At 44.8% G+C, this 26,385-nt stretch overlaps 1 protein-coding gene and 1 long non-coding RNA gene across 3 annotated transcripts in view; one reads left to right on the top strand and one right to left on the bottom strand.

Annotated features, from left to right (window-relative positions):
• Positions 1 to 804: 804 nt before the first annotated feature.
• LOC143982590 (uncharacterized) lies at positions 805 to 6,859 on the bottom strand. The gene is made up of 2 exons (XR_013274484.1): positions 6,670 to 6,859; positions 805 to 2,822 (listed from the first exon to the last, which is right to left on the bottom strand). It is a non-coding gene; the product is annotated as an uncharacterized LOC143982590 (long non-coding RNA).
• The window catches only part of LOC143982588 (stathmin-1-A), a 28,426-nt gene continuing 8,191 nt past the window's right edge, over positions 6,151 to 26,385 (top strand). The window contains exons 1-2 of one of the 2 annotated variants that reach the window (XM_077481451.1): positions 6,151 to 6,264; positions 21,808 to 21,853. In XM_077481451.1, the coding sequence (XP_077337577.1) occupies positions 21,841 to 21,853 (13 nt within the window). In that variant the 5' untranslated portion in view covers positions 6,151 to 6,264; positions 21,808 to 21,840. Of the gene's footprint in view, positions 6,265 to 16,868; positions 16,908 to 21,807; positions 21,854 to 26,385 lie in introns of those variants that run through there. The other variant, XM_077481450.1, reaches the window with a different exon arrangement.

Here is a 26,385-nt window from a genome sequence, read left to right as displayed (position 1 = left end):
AATTTATGCTTCTAGAACACGTGATGGCGCTCCCTGCATGTTGGGCCTCTCTATGTGGCCAGGCTGTGAAAAAGTCCCACACATGTGGTATTGTAATACTCAGGAGGAGTAGCAGAATTTTTTGGGGGGTGTCATTTGTGGTATACACATGCCACGTGAGAGAAATAACCTATTACAATGACAATTTTGTGGAGAAAAATAAAGAAAATGAAAAATCTTCATTTTGCAAAGAATTGTGGGAAAAAAATGACAACATCAAAAAGCTCACCATGCCTCTTACTAAATACCTTGGAATGTCTACTTTCCAAAAAGGGGTCATTTGGGGGGTATTTGTACTTTCCTGACTTGTTCGGGTCACAAGAAGCGAGATAGGTCACCAGTACATCAGATGTGATCAATTTTGTGCGATTCGCACCACAGCTTGTAGACTCTCTAACTTTCACAAAGACCAAATAATATCCACTAATTTCGGTTATTTTTACCAAAGATATGTAGCAGTATAAATTGTGGCCAAAATTTATGAAGAAAAATTAATAATTTGCATAATTCTGTCACAGAAACAAAGAAATATGCGTTTTTTTTCAAAATTTTCGGTCTTTTTTCATTTATAGCGCAAAAAATAAAAACCCCAGAGGTGATCAAATACCACCAAAAGAAAGCTCTATTTGTGGGAAAAAAAGGACACAAAATTCATTTGGGTACAGTGTTGCATGACTGAGTAATTGTCATTCAAAGTGTGAGAGCACCGAAAGCTGAAAATTGGTCTGGGCAGGAAGGGTGTTTAAGTGCCCAGTAAGCAAGTGGTTAAAAAAGACTTTTTATTTACAGATTTTTCACGTTGATTATTTGTTTTTGCACATGCATATTTGGACACATATGAATACACTTTTGTATAGAAGTGGCATAACACAATTTCTTGTCAACTAATGTAATATATATCATTGGAACCACGTGAGTCTATACGTGGATGTGATATATTTTGTCACGGATTTACGCACATAGTTCTCTTTTTTTAGCACCACACTTTTGCACTGTCTACACTGTTTTGAACTAAAATATATATTTTTTTATCCATGTGTTAGCTGCTTTTTAATATTTAGATAGCGCAGTGTTTTTCTTTTTTTTCTTTTTTATACTATAGACACATTATATAGACGCATTGACCCATGTCCCCTGGGGCAGGAGCCAGGTCCCCAAACCCTTTTTAGGACAATATCTTGCATATTAGCCATTAAAATTAGCACGGAACACTAGGTCGCTTGGAGGCTACAACGGGAGCCCTCTTAAGAGTTTGGACTTCAGATACAGTTTCTTTGCGGCATTGGGTTTTCTGGAGCTAGCTAATGTAGACGGATACCCAGTAGGCTCCTTCACCGGGGCCCTCTGAAATTTCCCATTAACTTCCCGAGGGACAGTTTCCTCAATACTTTCACCACCTCTGCTGTGAGATCAGTCAGTTTCTCTTCATTCAGGCACTGAGCAATGAAATGTCCTACTTCCCCACAGCAATAGCACTTATTAGTTGTAGGAGAGGCAACACCCCTTTTCTCAGTAGCGAGGGTGAACACTCTCTGTTTTACCTCCGAGAATGATTGTTTCATGCTGGCATGGGCTTCCATCACTTGCCACACTGTCTTCTCAATTCCACAGAATGGTTATTTTAAAGTGGTTTGTGCTTGGGCCAAAGTGTCAACAGTGGTACAGGGCCCTCCATCTGATCTAGTCTCCATTTTGGGTCGTCCTGACTGTATGATGTAGACCATAGCACCATGTTTGAGATTCTTGGTAGACTCAGCCTCAGTGTCTTGACTGTGATGAGAGCCTCCTCCTCTCTAATAGCCTTCATAAATTTAGAGTAGGCGAGAAGGTTGTTTGGATTTGTGGCTCGAAGCTGTAGCACAATAGGATCCAGTGGTTGTTCTCCCCTCTGTACCTGTTTTATTCGGGTTTTACTAGCAGTTTGGGGTTTCATCCCTCCCTTCATAATGACTTACTGAAGGATTTGGCCCAACCGCACAACATAGTCTGTTATCTTCTCACCCTCTACTTGGTATGTGTGGTGGAAGAGGTGGATCAACTCCGTGCAGTCTTCCACTCTCCCATAAATTTCACAAAGTGCTTCTAAACACTCAGAAACAGAGCAGTTGGGTTTATCCTGCTTTAGATTCCAGATGATATCAGAAGCTGAGGCCTGCAGACTCTCAATTACCCTCTGTCTCTTTACTGCATCAGTCACTTCCCACTCCTCGACTGAATAGATGGCTTGATCAATCCAAGTATCAAAATCATCTTCTCCTGTAGGTGTGGGGACTTTCCCAAGGAAGAACCATCGTTTGAGATACCCATTATTGGTTGTCATTGCTGGATTTTTAAGGAGCCCTGTAACTAGCTTCCCAAACCTGGCCACTGAGAGGGAAGAGGAGTCTTCAGAGGCTGTAGCTGGTTTTGAGGTAGTGGCCTCTGGGTCTGGCGTGAGGCATCCTGAGCTCTCTGGGATAGCTCTTGACTCACTCAGATGAATTAATGTAGCATTTATATCTGCAGTCATTTGGAAGCTATCTTTCCGCAGAACGCCAGGAACTCCCGTCCCATGATCTGACTTAATATCGATCACCCACACCTTCTTGTCTGGGAACAGTGTCTTTACTCTCTGGCTCATTTGTTCTTCAGTCCAGGTGTCCCCAGGGAGCTTGATCACCACAGTGGACTCTGAGTGGGTGCCTTCTTCCTCACACCACTGGATTGCAGAGGCAGGGTCCATCCTGGTGCATGAAGGGATGTTGATTTGAGGAGTTGATTGCAGAGTAGCGGAATTATTATTTCTGTGAAAGAATGACAAACAGTAACAGTATATATTCAAATAAACACCTGGAGAACAATAACTGATATTGAGAGCAATATAGCTCCCAATCCTATATTCAAACTGCTCTCAGGGGATTCTAAATCTGATGTCCCCAAGAGCAGTGACACACTTAAATGGCAAATAAAGCAAAATATGACACTTTAAATTGGATTGGTTACTGTTACTTAGGTTGGCTTTATGAGTCCATGCAGGAGGAGAGCAGAGGAATGACTCCCTTTGTGTCAGGCCTCTCTCTACTGTCCCCAGACACCACAGGCCCAGCTTTATACACCTATTCAAGTCAACAAGTAATGGCTTAACTTTACAGATAAAATATCCCACACACCCAATGCATATGCAGAGCCCTGAATATGTATGTGCGGATCCGTATGACACTAGTAGCTTTAGTCCTTTTCAAGCAAAGATAAGCTTTGGCGTCTTCAGCTAGCCACTTTTGTTGGTACACTTGAAATCCTGTATAGCAGGGCCAAACAACACAACTGGCCCAGATTATCAGGTGAAACAGGCAGGGTTTTGTTCAACAAGGTGAGAGGACAATGATATCTGTTATACAGTGTTCAGAAATGGATCTCTGTGGTACTACAAGTGTCAGCAAGATGACTACCAGTAATGATGTCTGTATACAGTTTTCAAATCTAAATCTAATTCTGTAGTGCAGTGTCTCTATTCCCTGCAGATGGGCAAAAATGTCCTCTCACCAAATCATGCTATCAAGGCCCAAACGAACGTCCCTGGAACAGACAGGTTCTCTAGACAACCCGACTGGTCACCTCACAATGGAAAGATTCACTGTCGATGCAAGTACACCATAATATACACCTGGAATCCCCTTCTTTCAGGCTGGACTGCCCATCTGGCAGCGGAGAACTGAATCGCGCAGTGAGATCATCTCTCCCTCAGGTCTGGTCCCTTCCCTCAAGGCTAACTCACTTTTCCTCAGGACACAAAATTGAGTCTTTACTTTCCTGTCACAGAGCATCCTGGGCTTTTTGTAGTTCCTTCCTGAATACCAAGCTATAGAGCCCCTCGGTGAGGGAACTGCATGTCCTAGAATCCATTGCAGCTGCTTCCTGCAGTACAGTATCTCTGATTGGCTGCTGTAACTGTGCCTTTAATTGGCTTACTTCTTCCTGCCAATAGAGGGACAAGCGAGGCAACTGAATGCACAGCTCTATGTGTATGTGCCCATATTACAACAGACTCAGTCAGTGAAAAAGGAAGGGCAGCTCTCCCTAACTCAAACTGGAAAGCCTATGTACATTGTTTCGGCCAGCTTGGCAGGGTCGTGGGTTATAGAGTGAGACACCCGCTACACTTATAATAAGGCTTACCTGTAGGTAAAATGGATATCTCCTAAATGTACACTGTTTAGGAAATAATTTAGCAAGCAGTAGCCATTGACGTCACAGGCGCATGCGCTCTGGAGAAATGGCATACCTGTGCCAATCCTTCAGAGCTTTGTGCTGCGGCTGAGACTCCCATGCGAATGCATGGGAGGTATATCATTGCGGCTTAAGAGGCCGCAGCCTACGAACCCCGAACAAAGATGGGGTGAAAATGGAAGCATCTGCAGCGGTAACAGTGCACAGCTGGGGGGCTTTGTTTTTTTTTTTTTTTTTTTTTTTAAATTTTTATTTAAGGAATGCGGTACAAATAATGCAGTTACATAACAAATTGTTCACCATCAGAAAAGAAAAGAAAAACATTTCAGAGAATGTACGCAACGAGGTACTTAGTCCATTGGATTGGGATCGCGGTGTAATGCCCTAGATTTCCCGCATTCCAAAGGTATTTTTAACATAAGGAGAAGAAAAGGAGATAGAGTTAAGGAATATAGAGAAAGAAGAGAGAAAGAAAAAGAAAAGAAAGGGGAGCAGGGGGTACACAAGAGGGGAAGGGGTGGGAGGGGGACAGACTTCGTTAGGGCCCGCAGCCCCGGCCATGAGCAGACCCTCAGATGTAAGATTTGTATTCGTCACAGTGTCGGAACATATCCCAGTGTGTCCAACGTGCATTGTGTTTTTCCTCACGGTCCCCAAGGGCAGCTGTAAGTTGCTCCATCCGCTGTATGTCGCACACTCTGGTGAACCACAAAGATACCGTAGGTGGCGACTGTTGCTTCCATACACTGGGAATGCAAGCCCGTGCCGCGCTCAGCAGATGCCTCAGCAAGGATTTGCTGTACCGCTTACATGACATTGGGGTTAGGTTTAAGAATATAGCTGCTGGATTATCCTGTAAAGAGATATCTGTGATTTTGTGAATAATCTGCAAGACCTGTCTCCAGAACTGTGCTAGATCTGGACACTCCCAGAAAATGTGGAGTAGTGTGCCATTGTGGGTGTTACACCTCCAACATAAGGGGCTAAGGCCCGGAAATATGGACGCCAGAACTGACGGGGTCCTGTACCAACGCGTCAGAATCTTGTAGGTCATCTCCTGATATTTGCTACACAGGGATGATTTGTGCGCAAACAGGAGAATACGTTTTTTTGATCTTCCGTGAACGTGGTATGGAGATCCCGTTCCCACTTCCTCAAGTATGGAGGGTCAGCTTGCGACACGTGAGCGAGTAAAATATTATAGGAGTAGGAAAGAGACCCCCTCATGGGCCCCTCTCCCGAGCATAAGCCCTCAAAGGAGGGCTTTGTTTTAAGGTAAGTCTTTCATAATGTTCATCTTTGGGGCGGTTTGGGAGCGTTGTGTACAGCACTACAATGAATGGGCAGCGCCGCAACACGGGCGGTTTTAACCCCTTCTTTGGGGTTAAAAGCACCCTGCTAGTGGCCAAAAAGCACTGCGTAAATGAGCAGGGCTTTACTACAAAGGCACGGGCGGCCCCATTGTGAAAGGGGTCTAAGCAGTGGATCATTTTTGAGACTAAGGCCATATGTTCACAGTACTGGTTAGAAATGGCAAAGCCCTGGGTTATTGCAGGCAATGGTCCTACTTTATATTTTAGGTTTATTCTCTGTGACAAAACACGGAGGCGTGTAAGATGGCAGCCACCTATCCAGCATGCGACCCATCTCCAGCAAAAATTCATGTGTTATTGTAACCATTCTTTTATCACACGTCGCCGCTAAGTGACAGAAATAGTCGGTGACATCTGCCTTTTCAGCCAGGTAGTCGTATGTCAGCTTTGTCACACTGCTTGCCTCACCACACAGCAGTGATTGGGGAGGATGAGAGCGCTCTATACCACAGACACACCTGCTCTGCATCTAGTCAGACCCCTCAGCGCCAGCGCGCCATTTGGTGGGAGGCGGAGGGGTGGGGTTAGTCTATCTAGTCTGGAAAATCTGTGCCAATGAGGGCGCACGCGGCGAGGCACGTGATCGAAGTGGGTGCTTTTGTTCGCTGCTGCTGAGAGCGCGTGTGGTATTCATCGACAGACACAGGTGAGAGGAGTATAGGAGCGGAGCCGTGTGTGTGCGGGGATGATAGAACAAGGGGGAGAGTGCATGTGGTTGTTGTGTACACACCGTACGTTGCGTATTCTCCAGTGGGGTAGCCATTGCTCGGGGCTGTGTGTAATAAAGGCGTAGTATGGGGTAGTGCTGTAGCTGTTCTTTATAAATAGTAAACGAGTTTTATTTGTATGTGTGGGGAGGAGAGTGGAGGGCATGCCATGTGTAGTGGGCTGCACCATGAACGGAGAGCGGCTGGGTGGCTAGACGCTCCTCTATAGTCTATAGAGCTCCTCAGTGTCTGATATATCCCCGGGTATAATAGGCGCGCTCCCTGCTTTGTTCAGGTGTGATGTCTGGCACACCCCGTTTTCTATTGGCTGCGCCTCGTCTTACCCGCCCGCTCATTGGTCGGAGCTGGTGTGGTACTCGCGCCTAGATGCTCATCGTGCTGTGGTGCTTGTTCGCCTATAGCTGGTTGCCGGGCGTGGCGATGTATGTGGATGGCTACTGTGTCCGTCCTTTACATCCCGGCTGCCTCAGGACGTACATGGCAGCTGTCGCTGCAATCCCTGCTGCGCGCCTCTTTGTGCCATGAATCTGTGACAGGTGGCCGCGCCTTGCCTACCACATGACTCCTCCAGGAACAATGAAGGGGGGGGCCCTGTGACCCGGGGGGTTCACAGGCACTTTGGTGTAAGACGAGATTGTGGGTAACATCTGCCCCGGTTGCATCTTCTTTCCCCTACATGGGGTGTTTTTTTATCCTCAATTGTCTTTTCCATTATACAACAAAACATTTCCATGAAAACCCCACCCAGAAGCACCACAAATGTTTTTTTTAAACAAAGAAAATGTAATGCAGCATAAAGTGGAACTTTAGGTTAAGTAATTAAATGTCAGACAGCCAGGCTTTTTAAAGCAGATGTCTCTTCTGAATTAAAGTGATTGTAAAGTCGGTTTTCTATTTTATTTATTTTATTTTTTCATTAAGACACTGCAGCAGCTCCCTTTGATACTAACCTGAGCCCCATCTCAATCCACTGATATTGCGGAAGTGTGTCAGCTGCTTGACTCTCCCTCCTCATTGCCTGAGACAGTGGAGTGGTGCCATTGGCTGCTGCCAATGAGGGGGCTCCAGCTGAATGGGCACAGAGCAGTGGCTTGGTGCAGGGCTTGTGGTACAGATTTGGAAATGCCTGAATCTGACTGAACTCCCGCCCATGTGCAAGAATGACATAATGCCTGGCCAATGACAGCAGCTGGCAAGCTAGACCCGGAAGCTGCATGCCAGTTGGGGAGCTTGGATGTTGCATTGCTGTAGCTGCTTAAATGTGTGTGTGTGTGTGTGTGTGTGTAACCTGCTGATCTGACGGGTTACGCACTTCCTGCTTTAAGAACCTGTACTAACACTAATGTTAGTACATCAATCTCCCTGCAGAGCTTGTGTTCTTTAAAGGGGTTGCCCCCTCCTCCACCAGAACACGCCCGTCAGCACTCATCCATTTTTTTTTTTTATGCTCCTTTTGACAGAAGCTGGAGGTTTGGCCAGCTTCTGTCAGGCTGGCTGCTGCACACACGGACTATTAGTCAGCTTCTATTGAAGCGGCCAATACTGCCCGATATTCAGCCCATGTATAGGGCTTTAAGGTGTTTTCACTATGGATGACTGAGCAACACCTTTTGGACAGCAGCATTTAGTGTGGATGTGGGAGCCAGTTAGGATGCTGTACTGCACTGGTGACAGTATGTAAAAATAAATTTTCGCAAACAATAGTGGCACTTTTACAAAGTAAAGAAAAACTTGCCATACTTCTTACTATGCACATTGGACTAACTACTTCAAAAGTAATTTGGGGAATATGTGTACTGTTCTGGCATTTAGGGCCTCAAGCTAGGCCATCAGTACATCAGGATTGATACATTTTCATAGATCTATCAGTTTGTGGACTCTATTAGTTTAACAGACTAAATATACACTGATTTGGGTTATTTTTTTTAACAAATGTATTTTGGCCTGAATTCACAAGGAAAGCTAATTTACTTTTTTTCAAAATGTTCTAACATTTTTGTTTAGCAAAAAAGTGATCAACCACTTCAATACAGGGCACTTATGCATTTTCCTGCACTGTTGCACTTTGAATGACAATTGTGCAGTCATGGTACACTGTACCCAAACTAAAATTTTATAATTTTTTGTTCCCACAAATGGCTTTCTTTTGGTGGTATTTGATCACCTCTGGAATTTTTTATTTTCTGCTAAACAAGACCAAAACTCTTGAAAAGGTGTGTTTTTAAAATAAAAAAAATTCACTGATGGGCACCAATGAGGGGGCACTGATGGGCTATATGAATGCTGAACATTAATGCCTGCCAATCAGTGATGCCCATTGTGGACACTGGCATAACTAGTGGTCCAGTGTGGACATCCTCTGTGGGTCTCCACTTGCGTCTGAGACTTAAGTGAGGAAAAGCTGATCAATGGCTTTCTGTTGACACTGATCAGCCCTGATTGATGTGGCTGATCGCGTGGTAAAGTCTCCATCAGACTTTACCTAGATCGGTGTTGCTGTGTCAGACTGACACCACCAATGGGCGTGTGGTGGCTGTTATCCTGCTAAACGTCGGCACAGGTTATTGAAATGACTTTGCTGCTTTCATTTTGCTATATGGTGGGTGGCAAGTGGTTAAATACCACCAAAAGAGCTTTGTATGAAAAAAATGCAGAATTTTATTTGCATAGTGTTGCATGACTGAGCAATTGTTCAAGTGTCACAGCACTGAAAATTGACCTGGACAGGAAGGAGCTGTGGTATTGAAGTGGTTAAGGTAAAAATCTGGTGCTGAGATTTCTCATCCCTCTAAGGGCCTGTTTACACTTGTGTAAAAGCACAATATGTGTTCTTTGAGAACTCAACGCCTATTGTGTTAAGCATGTTTTAATGTTTCATTGGAATTAAACTTGAAGCAGATTTCCGCTGGGTAAAAAAATGAAAATACTACAGCTGCTGACTTTTAATATATGTAAATTTACCGGTCCAGGGATCCTCTGATGTTGGCACCTGAAGTCAACCTGTTCCTCAGCTCTAAATGCAGGCGCCGGCATCCTTACTATGGGAAACGACATGTGAAGCCTTTCCTACTATGCATGTGCAAGTCAAATTGTGCTTCCTGAATGGTCCCTGCTATCTTCTGGGACCTGTCTCCCAGAAGGGGGGGGGGGGGGCTGCTGTTTTGTTGAACATTGCATATTCTCACCTGAGAAATTGATCGGTGAGGCCAGCATAAGGCTCGGTACGCACCTATGCAGTTTTTGCTTTTGATCTGTTTCTGCAGTGCTTTTTGCTGTGCATTTTGATTTTTGCTCACATGATTTTACTGCAATTAGTGGTTTTTGCTTTTTTTTTTTTTTTTTTTTTTTTTTTTTTTGGCAGATTAAAAAACACAAATTGCTGCAAAAATGCATTACATTATTTGGGGGGGGGGGGGGATTTTACATCAAGAGAATCGTGATCTCTTCTAAGCAAAAAAAATTGTGATTCTCATTTTGGCCAGAATCGTGCTGCTCTAATCCAAGGCATACATTCAATGTATCTATTTTGGGAAATGGTTAAAAGCATAACTTTACCCATAGCTTGATACATTTCTTTAGCAAGAAACATGCATTCAGGTTAAATTGGTGTGCTGTAAATTGCCTCCAGTGTTTTTTGTTTTTCCTTGTTGCTATTTTGCTGAAGCCCACAGCCCCTGAGCAGCAGTTAATCACAAAGCAAAACTAAACACCCCTACACAGGCTGAGCTAGATGGACTGATGTCCTTGCCCAACCTTACCAATTATGTAACTAAACCCATTTATTTAGGCCCTTTTCACACTTGTGCAACTTGGGACTGCAAAGTTGCATGACAAGTTGTTCCGTGTTTTCCAATAAGTAACATTCATAGCTGTGCCACTTCAAGTCTCAGCAATTCAAAGTAGTCCAGGCACTACTTTGGTCTGACTCTGATGCAATTTGAGGTCCATAGACCTCATGTTGACAGACATGGCATAAAATTGCAGTGTAAAGGGGCCTTGACCGTTTCAAAACAGTCCTGTAATGTGCCTTCAATCAAATGGCTGGTATCCTAACTGATCATGTGCAGCCCATGGCAGTTGCAGATCAAACAGAAGCAGCTTCCTTGGCTGTAAACTCAGCAGTGCCTAAAAATGGACTGCAACTGAGCATGTGCAGAGCAGGGTGAAACTGTGCATTACTCGCTTTAAACAGTATAGAGGCTTGTCTTTAGGCCACATGCACATTGGATATTATAAAAACACTAGTAGCAATAAGCTGTATAATTTTTGCAGTAGTGTTAACCCCCCCCCCCCCCCCATAACTATACTCCCACACGGCTCACCAATGTTCGGTATCGCACATGGTCATGACATCCTTGACTTTGTGCAGGGATATCTGAATGATGCCTGCAGCTACAGGCATCGTTCAGATTCTTGCCAGCGATTCTGTGCACAATAAAATGATCATAGCGGCAGTTCCAATGCTTTATCATTCTTATAGGCTACGGGAGGGCACTGCCATCTGGAGCTTCTCCAGGCTCTCCCGTGCCATTGGGGGCTCAGAGAGAGAATCGGGCGCTGACAGATTTCCAGTGACCAGATGGTCACCAGACATATCTATGACTGTTGGAGGCCTGGGTGCGACATTGACACCACGCTTGGGTTCCTGGATGTAAAAGTCATGATCACGGCTATCAGCATGAGATCAGCCTGGGGGAGAGATGTGGGGTCTTATTGACCCCACATCTCTCCATAAAGGGGACCTTCCACAATGGATTCCTATTACAAGGGAGGTTTACATTCCTTGTAATGGGAATAAAAGTGATCAAAAAATATAAAAATTAATAAAAAATTAAAACGCCCCAGTATCTTGCACATGCTGTACCTGTTTTACTATGGGTTTATGGCCTCGCTGCAGCCTGTTGAACTATATGGACTTTGATGTGCCTAGGGGTGGGACTATGGTAGCAATTTGTGTTGATCTGGCAGCTTGTTACAGTCACGGTCCTGTTTTTGGTTTCCTGGGCTTTGGTGGGCTGGCATACGGGGATGTCTGAAAATTGTCTCTTGTGTATATTGCTAAAATAAAAGGGCTTTCATGCTGGAGCACTGCCTGGGCATCAAAGTCCTGCCAGTGGCTACTTTGGAGCAGTGAACTCACCGCTGGTTCCCATTGAAATCAATGGGGCAATACTGCCAGCAAAGCACCACTCCGGCAGTGTTTTGTGGGTGGAATTAACCCCTTTTGGGATGCGGTGGGCAGGTTTAAAACCTCCCCGCTGGCGGCTGAACAGTGCCGCTAAAAATAAAGCTACTTTACTGCTGGTGGTGGCTCGGTGTGAAGGGGGGGGGGGAAATCCTTCCGTTCCTTAACCACTTTCAGACCGGACCATTTTGCTGGTCAATGACCAGAGGTCTTTTTACAATTTGGCACTGCGCTGCTTTAACTGGTAATTGCGCGGTCATGCAATGTTGTACTCAAACAATTTGCGTCCTTTTTTTCCCCACAAATAGAGCTTTCTTTTAAAGGTATTTGACTGACTCTGCGATTTTTATTTTTTTGCGATATAAACGTAAAAAGACCGCAAATTTGAAAAAAAATATTCTACTTTTTGTTAGAAAAATCCAATAAACTAAATTTTAGTCATACATTTAGGCCAAAATGTATTCAGCCACATGTCTTTGGTAAAAAAAGTCAATAACTGTATTTATTGGTTTGCGCAAAAGTTGTCACATCTACAAACTAAGGTACGTTTTCTGGAATTTACGCAGATTTTAGTTTATGACTGGTGCTAAAATGGCAAGGCAGTACAAACCCCCCCCCCCCCCCCCCCCCCAAATGACCCCATTTTGGAAAGTAGACCCCCTAAGGAAATTGATAAGAGGCATGTTGAGCCCATTGAATATTTTTATTTTTTTTGCCTCAAGCGATTGAATAATGACAAAAAAAAATTTTTTTTTTTTTTTTTTTACAAAGTTGTCACTAAATGATAGATTGCTCACACATGCCATGGTTGTATGTGGAATTGTACCCAAAAATACATTCTGCTGCTTCTCCTGAGTACGGGGATACCACATGTGGTCGACTTTTTGGAAGCCTAGCCGCGTACGGGGCCCCGAAAACAAAGCACCGCCTTCAGGATTTCTAAGGGCATACATTTGTAATTTCACTCCTCACTACCTATCACAGTTTTGAAGACCATAAAATGCCAAGATGGCAGAAAACGCCCACAAATGACCCCATTTTAGAAAGTAGACACCCCAAGCTATTTGCTGAGAGGCATGTTAAGTCCATGGAATATTTTATATTTTGCCACAAGTTGCGGGAAAATTACAAACTTTTATTTATTTATTTTTTTTTCCCCAAAGTTGTCACTAAATGATATATTGCTCACACATGCTATGGGCATATGTAAAATGACACTCCAAAATAAATTCTGCTACTTCTCCTGAGTACGGGGATACCACATATGTGGGACTTTTTGGGAGCCTAGCCGCGTACAGGGCCCCGAAAACCAAGCACCGCCTTCAGGCTTTCTAAGGGCGTAAATTTTTGACTTCACTCCTCACTACCTATTACAGTTTTGAAGGCCATAAAATGCCAAGATGGCACAAACCCCCCCAAATGACCCCATTTTGGAAAGTAGACACCCCTAAATTTAGGGGTACACTAGTGAGACTCACAGGTAAAAAAGCACCTAGACTGTCAGCGACTGTATCAAAACGCTACAAAAAAACTGTTAGCGATCGCAGGGATCAGGCCTGACTCTGCGAATGCTGCAGTTATGTGTGTTGTGTTTTGTAAGTGACAGTGATCGATCGATACTGCACTTGGGTGGGCTGGGCTTGGCGGAGGGGCTAAACGCAGGTGCTAGCAGGTATCTGGGCTGATCCCGCTAACAATGCGTTTTGGGAAACCTAAACTGCTGGCGACGCTAATATAGATCTGATCAGATACTATATTACTAAGGGAGGTGTATGCTTTGCGCGTGGGTGTTAGCGGTACTGGCACTAACCTGACGCTGCCTGGGGCGATGCAGACCTTATCTGACCCTCAAACTTATATCACCCGCCGGGTGATCAGGGGGTTAAACCTTTATTGGGTAATAAATGGCGGGTGCCCTGAAACTATAAAAAAATAACTAACCAACCAGCGTCACCTGTAACAGTTATATGGTGATCACTGGTGAAAGGGTTAACTAGGGGGCAATCAGGGGGCTTTATGCGGTAGTATATGGGGGTCCCTGGCGCTATAAAAAGCTGCGGCGAACCTAAAATACCTGCCTAACTAGCGTCACCTGTGACGCTAATACAGCGATCAGAAAAACGATCGCTTATTAGGCTGGGTTCACACTGGAGCGATGCGGGAACGCCACGAATCCGCAGCGGGTTCTCGCATCACACTGCCCTATGCGAACTGCTGGGAGTGTCAGTGAAATGTTAATGACACCCCCAGATCAGTTCGCATATCGCAGTGCGATCTGCAAACTCGGACAGGAATCGGATCGCATGGTTTGAACACCCATGCGATCCGATTCTGCTGCGGACCAAAAAAGGGTCCCGTGCGAGTTTGCGGCGAGTGCGATGCGAATTCAGCCATACTATCTGTATGGCTGATTTCGAATCGCACAGAGATCGGATGTGATTTGCACTGCAGTGCGGTGCAAAATCGCATCCATTCTCATAAACCGCTGCAATGTGAACCCAGCATTAGTGACACTGGCGACGGGGGGTGATCACGGGGTTAAACCTTTATTGGGGGGGGTTAGGGGGTACCCTAGAACTAGAGGGGCTAACCCTAACTGCCCTCAGTTATTAGTCACAAACGACACCAATGCAAAAAAAAAAAATGCAATTGGTGTCACTGTGACTGGGGGTGCAGGGGTGAAGGGGGGGTGAGTGTGCCTGGCATGTTCTACTGTATTGTGTAGTGTTGGTGCAACTCACCGATCCTCTCTCCTCGGTGCCGGAACGAAAAATACCGACACGGAGGAGAGATTACATCACTTCCTCTGCCTGTGTTCACTTCCTCTCCTGTAATGTAATGTCACGCTTCACTTCCATTCGTCAGGAGCGATTGCGAGGGGGTGGCCATGAACGAATGGCCGCCCCCTCATCCCGGATCGCTCCTGAACGGATACCGACCGCCGCTGGCACTGGGGGGCCCGATCGGGCCCCCCACCCGGGGGAAGGCAGGGACGTACATGTACGCCCATATGCCTGCCCGTGCCATTCTGTCGACGTATGCCATGCATACTTGCTCATTATGCCTTTGTCTTGCAGTTTTCTTTTTTTTATAGAGTTTACAACCACTTTAAATACACTCTGCTTTTAGGCCCATGTTTCAGTACATTGTGTTTTCCTAAAATTATAATGCTAACTACCTTCTGAGATTCCCCTATGAATGCAAGCCAGCAGAGATCATGTGTCTGCACAGCAAGGCACTGCAAGGAGGGGTATTTGACATTCTTTTTTTTTTTTTTTTTTTTTTTTTTTTTTTTTAGTGGTGCATTTAATAAATTCTGGTGCTGAAAAACAAAACCAAAATAAGTTACTGATGGGCTGCTTCACGGCTAATATTTTTTTTTTTTACTCTTTTGTGTTCGGCTCAAGAATGCATCACTCTAACTACGTGTCAACTGCCCATCGCAGATTTACTGCAGCAAGGTGGCATGACTGCATGAATCAACATACCTGTACGCAGAGGAGAGCCAATCAGCGGGTCCACACATGATTGTTCCCACAGGCAGAACAAGCATCTGCCCATGTAAACAAGGCAGATAGCTGTTCTGACAGGGGTGATAAGCAGTGTCGCTGCACGATTCTGGCCAAAATGAGAATCACAAACTTATTTTTTATTTTTTTTTCTTGGACTAAAAAGATCACTATTCTCATTATCTTTCACATACAAAAGGGCTCATTTTATTTACTCAACCCTCCTCGCTGCTCCCAGCAGCTTCAGTTTTTTTTTATTTTGCGTAGCAAGGAGAATGACCTAGGACAGGGCTTGACAAACCCCAGGCGCCAGGTCGCATTTGTGACTAGAATTAGCAACCTGGGACAGCACAGCTGGGGGTATCCTGTCTCCGTGCGCCCCCCCCCCCCCCCGTGTGATCGCATCGGGCCGTGCTGCCGCCGGCCGGTAATTGAGGCTGTGACTTTGAGGCCTTCTGCGCTCCTGTTTCCTTCAGGAATCTGGCGCCCTCTAGTGGTGGCTGTTGGTATGACAGCCATCAATGCTAATGGAGCTTTCACTGCCTGCCCATCTCCTCCCCTTTACTTAGAACCCCTAAACATTATATTGTATTATATTATATTACCCAACATGTCATGCTTCAAAATTGCGTCTGCTCATGGAATGGCGACAAACTTTTACCCTTTAAAATCTCCATAGGCGACGTTTAAAAAAAATTCTACAGGTTGCATGTTTTGAGTTACAAAGGAGGTCTAGGATTATTGCTCTCTCTACCTATTGTGGCAATACCTCACATGTGTGTGTTAACTTTTATTCCTTTTACAAGGAATGTAAAAATCCCTTGTAATAGAAAAAAGCATGACAGGTCCTCTTAAAGCAGTTCTGCACCAAAAAAAATATTAAAAGCCAGCAGCTACTAATATTGCAGCTGCTGACTTTTAATAAATTGACACTTACCTGTCCCAGGGTCCAGCGATGTCAGCGGCAGATGACGAGCGATCGCTCGTCTCTCTGCTGCCCCCGCTGCCATCCTCCTGTCAGGGAATTGAAGCATTGCGGCTTCACTGCCCAGTTCCCTACTGCGCATGCGTGGGTCGCGCTGCTGGTCCCTGCTGTGTCCTGGGAACTGTGTTTGCCAGAACACAACGGGGGGTGGGGGCATCTGCGGCGGTCTGTCCCGGAAGTGGGTGCAGATACCTGGATTATCCAGGTAACTGCACCCCTCCCCCCTGAAAGGTGCCGATTGTGGCACCGGGGGGGAGGGGGAATCAGATTAGCGGAACTTCCACTTTAGGGTGGAGAACCGCTTTAAATATGAGATCTGGGGTCAGAAACCTCAGATCTCATATTTGCACTAAAATGCAATTTAAAAAAAATTGTCATTTGAAAAAAATAAATAAAATGTCCCTCTAAAGAGCTATGGGCAATGACTTGGAGACAGGTGGGGGCCACGCTATCTTCCCCTCACTCATCTCCATGTCAGGCCAGGGACAGGTTCTGGATTGCCGTTACGAACCTGGCTCCTAGATTCCAAGCAAATTTGTCAAGCCCTGACCTAGGAAACACTGCAGGCCTCTCGGTCCATATTTTTGCTGCTTTGTGCAAGATAGAAGATCTTTCATCGACTACCGGCTGGGTGACAAGGCTGGTTAATGATAGCCTTGTAGTCTCCCCAGTCCGGCCATCGAGCGTGAGCAGGCCGCAGCTAAGGCTTGGCAGGCCATGACATACCTCAGCTCCAGAGGTGGTCGGTGAGCTTCAATGCTCCGGGGTATACATATGACCAGGCTATTGCTGTCTGGATCACAGTATACCGAGGCCAACAGCTACCCTGTAACTGCACAGGAGTAGGTCTGTGATGGAATGTCTCCCAGCTCTTCAGGACTGGTAAGTACGGCTCTCCCTGCTTCGGTGGGGTGAGCAGCTGGGGGGTCGTTTCGGGGGGGGGGGGCCACCTCATGTCCCTATCACCCCCCCACCTCTGAGGGGTGTGTTTGCTGTTTTCTCACCTGTGGGGGCTCTGTGCGGCTGGCGTTAGTCCAGGTCTGGGGGGGGTCCCAAAAAGGTGTTTGTGGAGGTTGTTCTGGCTTTAAGCGGCAGCACGCTTTTTTGCTCTGTCACTGCATGGTGCTGTCCTGTGGCCATCTTGGATTTGGGAAAGCTGAAAATTCCCCTGGTGAGCTTCAGCAGCTTTTTTTTTTTATTTTTTTATTTTTTTATATATTTTTAGATCACCAAGTTTGGCTGGGTGGCCCACTAGGAAGAGTCCTGGTGGTTCTAACCTTCCATTTTAGATGGAGGCCGCTTTTCATTGGGACCTTCAATGCTGCAGAAAATTTTCTGTGCCACGATACAATCCTGTTTGAGTCTACAGACTATTTCTTAAGGCCTGACTTTTTAACAAACATGCAAATTGGCTGTTTTGGAGCAACATCCGACCATGTGTACTCTCCATCGGACAAACTTTTTCGGGTTTTCATCTGACTTTTGTTGGCTGTGCAAATGGACAAACTTTCTGGCAACAAGTCCGATGGAGCAAAGTCTGATCGTGTGTACAGAAAACATAGGACTTTTGTACAAATACGCGTGCTCAGAACCAATGCAAAAGATCAGACAACAACCAGAAGTTGACCAAAGGTGGCGGTAAAGAGCAGAAGCACGTGATTTGGTGAAAGTTGGTTGAAAAATTTTGCTGTGTGTATGCAATACAAGTTCTCGGCTGACGCACTTTGTACAAAGTCCGATCGTGTGTATGAGGCTTTAGGCCCCTTTCACACTGATGTCCCGTTCAGGCCCGCCTGTCAGTTTTTCAGGCGGACCTGAACGGGTGCTCCATAGAGCTCCATGGAGCGTCGGATGTCAGCGGTGACAAGTCCGCTGACATCTGACCCGCTCCGATCCGAAAAAGTGTAACGGAGGAAAAAGCAATTTTTCCATCCGTCATCGGATCGGGTGACAACGGGCACTGCGGTCCGTCGTCGTCTGATCTCCCATAGGGGAGAGCGGCGCTGTGACAGGTCCGTCCCTGCGCAGTGTGCAGAGACAGACCTGTCGTCTCCCTGCAAACGGATATCCACGGGGCGGATCAGAACTGATCCGCCCCGTGTGAAAGGACCCTTAGTCTTCATGGCTTAGTCTGTGCTAAGACAAACTATTAACTGTGAGACCTTGTATAGACAAATGTGCCTTTCCAATTATAGTCCAATCAACTGAATTTACCACTAGACATTAAAATATTATAAAAATGCCAGTATCTTTGCAGTGAGGCTTTTTTGCAATAGTGTTAATGTGTTTCTACATTAGCATTTTTAGTGTGTAGGGGTTTTTATTTTTATTTCAAACAATCTTTTCACATTGGTATGGTTTGTAGTATTTGAGGAAAACTAAGTGAATCCCTTTTGAAACAAGGCTGTAACAAAATGTGGAAAAAGTGCTGTGACTATCTTCCAGATTAGGGCTAAAACGATTAATCGATATTAAAAATCGTTGTCAACAATTTTCATTATCGATTAGCTGGTCTGCACCATGCGATCCACGGAGCTAAGGCTTTGGCCTAGCTCCGGAGCTGGTGGCCATCTTGGTACACCCGGCAGCGGCTGACGTCACCCCCAGCGCGTTCAGCCTGTGTCAGCCCAAGTGAAGGAATTCTGGAGGAGTCATGCTGGATGCCTTGCCTGCCCTCATTCAAAACTTTTTATGCAGGTACCACTACATTTTATTACCTAATCTAACAATAACTAACTACTATCTATTAGATGGGATTAGATAATAAGTAACTACTATCTAAGCCTTTCCACTTGCTCAGCACAGCCACATTGTTTTAAATAAAAGGTACAACACTATTCCCCCCCCCCCCCCCCCATAAAATGCAGCTTATTACAAGCATAAAAACATAGCATATCACTGACTATTTGTGCCAATAGGCATCCTGGGACTCATCACAGCAGTCTGTTTGGAGGAACTTTGATTGGTGGTGAGCTTGGTGCAAATCATTAGTGATATGCTGACTATGTTTTTATGCTTGTAATAAGCTGCATTTTATTGGGGAGGAGATGGTGTTAAATACCTTTTATTTAACCACTTTGAGACCGGACCAATTTGCTGGTCAAAGACCAGACTACTTTTTGCAATTCGGCACTGCGTCGCTTTAACTGACAATTGCGTGGTCGTGCGACGTGGCTCCCAAACAAAATTGACTTCCTTTTTTTTCCCACAAATAGAGCTTTCTTTTGGTATTTGATCACCCCTGCGGTGTTCTTTTTTGTTTTTTGTTTTTTTTTTATTTTTTTTTGCGCTATAAACAAAAATAGAGCGACAATTTGGAAAGCGCATTATTTTTTACTTTTTGTTATAATATCTACCAAAAATATATAAAAAAACATTTTTTTCCCTCAGTTTAGGCCGATACATATTCTACATATTTTTGGTAAAAACGCAATAAGCGATTATTGATTGGTTTGCGCAAAAGTTATAGCGTTTACAAAATAGGGATAGTTTTATAGCATTTTTATTCTTCTTTTTTTTTTTTTTACTAGTAATGGCGGTGATCAGCAATTTTTATTGTGACTGTGACATTGTGGGGGACCATCGGACATTTTTGACACATTTTTGGGACCATTGTCATTTATACAGTAATCGCTGCTATATAAATGCAGTGATTCCTGTGTAAATGACACTGGCAGTGTAGGGGTTAAGTGTTCCTAGGGGTGTGTTACTAACTGTTGGGGGGTGGTTGGGCTTTCATTTAGTGAACACTGATCTCTGCTCCAATCACATGGAGCAGAGATCAGCGTCACTAGTTGCTAGGCAGAATGGAGAAATGCTGTTTACTCGGCATTTCCTCCATTCGGCCGCTCCGTGAGACGAACGCGGGGATGCCCACGGCGATCGGGTCCCACGACCGGACTCGCGGGAGCGCGCCGGCGGCACGCTCCCGATGGCAGGGCGGCATTGAATATTGAACATACCTGTACGCCAATATGCCTGCCCGTGCCATTCTGTCGACGTACATCGTCGTGTGCTGGTCGGGAAGTGGTTAAACAATGTGCCTGTTGGTATTTTTTTATTTTTTATTTTTAATTCGAGATCCGATCCGTTGCACCTCCTTCCTGCCCCCCCCGCCGGTCCGTTAGAATCCTGTGTCCTACGCATGCACCACGTCCATGAGCACGCAGCTACGCCTGCTTGCATTCTCCACCCAGCTGATGTCCCGCCAGCAATGCGCATGCACTGCTTTAGGCTCCTCCTCCCCCCTCTACCCAGCAGCCTTCCAATAGACCCACCGCAGAGCACAGGCGTGGCAAGCCCTCACCAGGCCACTTTCCAGCGCTGCTGTGATTGGAGGTTGTGCTCTGCATATGCATGCATCCATCTCCCGGCTTCGGGGTGCCCTTCGCTCCATTCGGATGAGTCGGCCGATTCACGTGTAGTGGGTCCGGACTGAGACTCCGCCCCACACCACCCCGGCACACTGAGGAGGAGCTGCTGTCACCATGAAGGGGTGAGAAAACCCAAGACACTGGAGGGGGGAGGGGAGCACTGAGAGGAGGTGGGGCAGTGACACCCTGTGAGAGGGGAGGAATGTGTCATCTATACTGGGGGGGACACGTGTGAGTCTATATCTCTCTCCCCTTTTTCAGTTTTTTTTTTTTCCCGATTAATTGAAAAAATAATCGGCTGATCAATTATGAAAATAATCGTTAGTTGCAGCCCTACTGTATACCTGTGAGGACTTCAAATCCAGGTATTTGGAATTTGTCAGTTTGGCCCATCACTGATGGGTTTTCTCTCTGGCCAGTGGTAAGGTGCAGGAGGCTGGCATTGTACCTCTAGTAGTCTGTACTTTATACTTGCAGCATGGTTCTAAGTGACCCTGTCACTACATGGTCATGAGCCCAACATTGCTGATCCCCAGCAGATATACAACGTTTTGTGGGTGAAATGCCTGCTCTTGCCATCAGCTTGTTTGATGTACATGTTGGCAGGAAGAGCAAATGCATGGAAGTCACAACACTTCAACACAGGTTGCAGAATGTACTTTTTTTTTTTTTCTTTTTTTTTTCTCTATAGGCTGTATTGATTTCTATATTATGTATTATGTGTTTGTAGTCTCATGCTCTTCCTATACATTGCTTTTGGTGTCATCCAGTGGTTAAAGTTTGTGCAAGCACATCATGAAACCAGCTTTCACACACAGCTTGGCTCTACTTGGGCATCTGTTAAAAGTGCCTCTACACATGAAAGATGTTTTGGTGAATCTAATGCAGGACATGGTGATTGGATTGTGTGTGGTGTTTAAAAACCAGTTGCCATGCTTGCTTCCACTGCAGCTTGTTTTGAACAGTGGCCGATCATCCTCTTCTGGGGTCCCCTGGTAGCTCCTCCCCGCATAGAATCTCTCCCTAGGAGAACTAATCTCTTACCTTGTGGGCACGCTCTTGAGTCCAGCATTTGTTGTCCATAGACACGAATGCCAACTCGGCCCTGATGCCTGTCATAGGATTTAATTGACAGCAACGGGAGCCACTGGCTCCCGTTGCTATCAAGAGTCAGGACCCCATGCAGAGGGACAGCGCATCTCTGCCAAGGGAAATGCATGGCTCAGATAAAACATGAGGGTTCATTACCCCCTTGAAGTGGTTTGCTGATTGAGCACTAAAATACACAGCTATAATAAAAGCTCCTGTCTGTTGTAGAACCCTATAATGTCCACCCAAATATAAAAAAAAATTATGACTTGTGGTTTCTTGAATTAAATGTTCACGTGTTTTCTTTGTTTTTTTTTCAGCATCTGGGCAGCGCTTCTTTACATTTTACAGTCATGGCTGATAGTGGTAAGACACTTTTTTTGTATTTTGGGACATTATACAAAGTTTTTATTTTTTGACATCTAGGATGCTGCAGTCAGACTTTAACCACTTCCGCACCGCCCACTGTGTGTATTTATGTATGTTGGCACTTTAAAGATGGATATCTCGGTAACAGCGACAGGTGGCCCCCTGACTCTTACCGGGGCAGTCGGTGGAGGTGATCGGGTCCTCTTCCTAGCTGGGTATGGATACGAGTGAGGGCAAGATGGCCTCCACCCATCTCAATACCATAGCGTAAGCAAAGTCCCTTCTGCCCATACCTCTTAAAGGGACTTATTTTGTTTTTCAAATGACGATTTTTTTATTTTATTTTTTTGCATTCAAGTTAAAAGATCTGCTGTCTGACCCCCAGATCTCATATTTAAGAGGACCTGTTGTGCTTTTTTTTTTTTTTTTTTTTCTATTACAAGGGATGTTTACATTTGGGGGGGGGGGGGGGTGGGTTAAGACCCTGGAGAACACAATGGCATTTGCAACTTTTTTTTTTTTTATCATGCATGGTATTTGCACAGCACTTTTTCCCAAAAAGACTGTTTCTCTTATATTCACCAACCGACACCGCTCCTCTGTAACTAAATGGGTTTGTTGGCCTGCCACTGGAGAACTAGGCAAAATTGTAACACAATACACATAATTGTCAGTCCTGCCCATCTCAATTGGAAGGTGCCAAGATTTGTGTCCAGTGCAAGAGATCTGTGGGCAGAAGCATCAGATGTGCTGGTGGCTCCGTGGGATCAGTACAAGCTGTTCTACGCATTTCCTCCACTGAAGCTGTTGCCACATCTGCTTCGCAGAGTGGAACCCGAGGGGATTCCAGTAATCCTGGTTGCCCCAGATTGGCCTCAGCAGCCCTAGTACGCAGACCTGGTGCATCTGGTGGCACACTCCCTGGCGACTGCCGCTGCAAGTGGACCTCCTGTCTCAAGGTCCAATCTTTCACCCTGCTTTACCATCGCTGGCTTTAGCAGCATGGCTATTGAGAGCCAGGTGCTGAGGAACCGGGGTCTGTTGGACTTGGTGATTCCAACTATGTTGAGGGCGTGGAAATCTTCTTCACGGAAGATATACCATCGTACCTGGAAGGCCTACATCTCCATGTGAGGAGAAAGGGTGGCATCCATGCTCCTTTACTATATCAAGTTCCTGCTGTTTCTTCAGCAAGGAGTGGACCAGAAATTGGCGTTGAGTACCATTAAGAGGCAAATTTCAGCCCTGGTGGTTTTTTTCTCGATAAAAATGCAGTACTGTTCTGTTAATGCACTGTTGCATTACTTCCACAAAAGGCTACGATGTTGGGGTGCTCTCCTGTTGAGATTACCTGGTTATGTGGCAGTGTTTTCCGTACACTGCTTTTTTATTTTTATTTTTTTAGTTTTTTGTGGGTTTAGTTTCACTAGTTCCCACTTGCCATGGTGGATGAAGTTGTAATGCTGTTTTTCCCACCCCTCGTTTGGCACTGCTTGGGGACATCCCATTTAGTTGGAGGAGCTGTGTCTGTCATTGAATATAAGAAAATAGGACTTTTGTACCCTCCATAAATCCATTTCTCTGTAATGCACCCACACCTCCTTTTCTCTAAGTTATACTGCTTGATGTACTGAAGCTGCTAGGGCAGCAGGGAGGCTTGTTGGCACAGGGTCCGCCCCCTGGGCAGGACTGACAATTCTGTGTATTGTTACAATTTTGCCTAGTTCTCCTAGTGGCAGGCTAACAAACCCATTTAGTTAGAGGAGCTGTGTTGGTTGGTGAATTACAGAGAAAAGTGTTTTATGGTGAGTAAAAATCCTATTTTTGTGACAAAACAGTAAAGTTGGCCCAATGTTTTTGCGTATTGTGAAAGATGAATTTACGCTGAGTAAATGAAGACCAAACGTGTCATGCTTAAAAATTGCACATGCTCATGGACTGGCGCCAAAATTTAGTACTTAAAAATCTCCATAGGCAATGCTGAGATGTATATCATTTTTTTTTCCCTTCTGGTTACATGTTTTGAGTTGGGTCTAGGGACAAAATTATTGCTCTTGCTCCAGCGTTCGCATCGATACCTAACATGTGTGGTTTGAACACTTTTCATATGTGGGTCAGACTTGTGTATGTGTTCACTTCTGCATACGGGGACATGAGCACTTTAAAAAAAGTTCTATTTTATTGACGGTAAAAAAAATTCCCCCACAAAAATGATTGATTTTTTTTTTTTATAAAAAAAATTTGTGCAGAGTGCGGGTGTGACATCATACTTGCCTCTGATCATAGAGACCCCGGCAGCCACCTGGTCTGCCAGAAATCTATCAACATCCAGGGCTGGCGGATTCTCTGTCTGACTCTATCGGTGAGTCAGAAGCACCAAAGGGCAGCAGCAGGGAATGCGGGCCCTCTCGCCTCCTGTAAGAAACGATCAAGCGGCAGAACAGCTGCTCTGTTCTTATGGTGTAGGCAATTGGCAACTGACAACAGCAATATCTGAATGTCTGTAGCTACAGGCATCTTTCAGATATACCCACTCAAAGTCCGTCATGTCATATGACAGCGGGCAGGTGTGAGTAGGTTAAACTTCACATTGGAGTTATTTTCATATTTCAGACATGGAGCCATAGTAGTTACTATGTAGGTTCTAGGCCACCTTCAGGTGATGGACGCTAGCACGTGATAAATTAAAAAGTGCACTCCCTATATAACCCCTCCCACTGGTGGCAGCACTTCATTATTAAATTTTTTTAAAAACAAAACATTTTCACCAGTGTCTAATGTGGTGTTCACGCGTAAAAGCTGTGCTGAGCTCAATTAAAGCAATCCTTGCTGGGGCTGGCTATGCAGACAGATCCATTAAGAGTGTCTAATCTTGGACATATCGAATGGTACCTGGGCCTTGTATCCGAAGAAACTAAGTTTTTTTTTTTTTTTTTTTTTTTTTTTTTTTTTTTTTCCTGTGAGATCTAGCAGATCAGGAAGGGGTGGAAGTTCCCAGTAGGCAAGTGGTTTAAATACTCTTGCGTACCTGACCTCAAACAAGCAGTTAGTAAAGCAAGAGTTCCTGATGCCCTTGTTTTTAGATTGGTGTCTGTTCTATAAATTCAGATCAGCAGGGCAGCCAAGCTAGTTAATATTTTCACTCTTCTCCCAACCAGCAGCCCTGTGCATGGACACTTTGAAAAATGATGAATTATCAGATTTTCTAATCCTACTAAAATGTTAGTGAAAGCAGAGCTCTAATAAAGTTATTGTAAGCATTTATGTAGTGACAATTTAATTCTTCCAATACAGTACATGCGCATATGAGAGCCATTAAACTATTTTGCACCAACGTAACAGATGAAGAGCATGCCTCGCAGCACAGACATTCCATTATTCCATTCCATTATTAACAATCAAGACTTCAAGCTCAAACGATTGTTGTGATGGCTGATTGGGGATCAGTTGCTTTAAAACTTTTTTTTTTTTTTTTTTTTTTCTCAATGAAGAGGCAATTTTATCTTTGCAGAAAGTGTTAATTTACAAAAGCTAGATCTAGGTTAGTGTAGGGGTCAGTATATTTTGGGCAGGATTTGTTTTAAAACGCTTTTAAATTGGTAAATTGTATTTTAGGCAAGTGAAAAACAAAATGCACACTTGTGTTTGGGCTGTACTATGGGTACATAAAACTAACCTGTGCTGTTTGACTATCCCAAGTTCTAAGTGTGTATCAGTCCAGCCTGAGCTCGTTTGGTTGGGCTTCTCCTATGGTTTACAGGAGTGCAATTTGTTTTGCACACCTGTGACCCATTTTCAGCAAAGCGTTCTGGTCTCTGCGGATGTCACTGGAATCAGTCCAGGCACCAAGGTGGCACGACACTCAGCACTCCAATGAGCGTGGAGGAGAGCTCCTGATTGAATCATCGGCTCTCTGCTTGGATCTGAGGATCAAGCCAAATGAGGGGACAGATGCCACATCAGTCCAATGCTGCCCCCACCTAGGTAAGTATAATGGGTAAAATAAAAAAAATCCATAATTTAAACTTTCACACGTGAATGCTTGTTGTAAGGAACCTGCTACAAGAAATTTGCAGGTAATGAAAATCAAATTCGCAAAACCATTCTAAAAATAGTGCTCCACAGTTCATATATTTGCATAAAATAAGTGATTCCAGATTCCCACATGCAATTCCAACAAAATAGTAGTAGTGCAAATAGATTCCACATTAAAAGTGCATCACCAGTGTATGCATAAGTTTGGCCACTTGCCAAAAGATTATCCTACCAAAAGATCATATAGGTGTATAAAGTCTCCTCCTTTGCTTCCTGAATCCGGTTGACCACTTGTCTTCAAAGTCAGGCTCTTGTATCAAGCTCTCATTTGTCATGTAAGGCAATGGAACAGGCTCATGGTGCAATACTGTATAAAAAGTTATGCAGAGGCCAAGAGCTATGACATATGGTGACATAGCTCTTTAGCTCCTGGCCTTTGCATAACTTCCATTGCCTTACAAATTCCTTGATGTGATAAGTGATATCAAGGAGAT

Source organism: Lithobates pipiens, unplaced genomic scaffold (genome assembly GCF_037356315.1).
Source record: "Lithobates pipiens isolate NorthernLeopardFrog02 unplaced genomic scaffold, aLitPip1_a1.2 Scaffold_16, whole genome shotgun sequence".
NCBI classification, from domain to species: Eukaryota; Metazoa; Chordata; class Amphibia; order Anura; family Ranidae; genus Lithobates; species Lithobates pipiens.
Note: the sequence above shows the minus strand (reverse complement) of the source record. Positions and strands in the feature narration are given on the sequence as shown.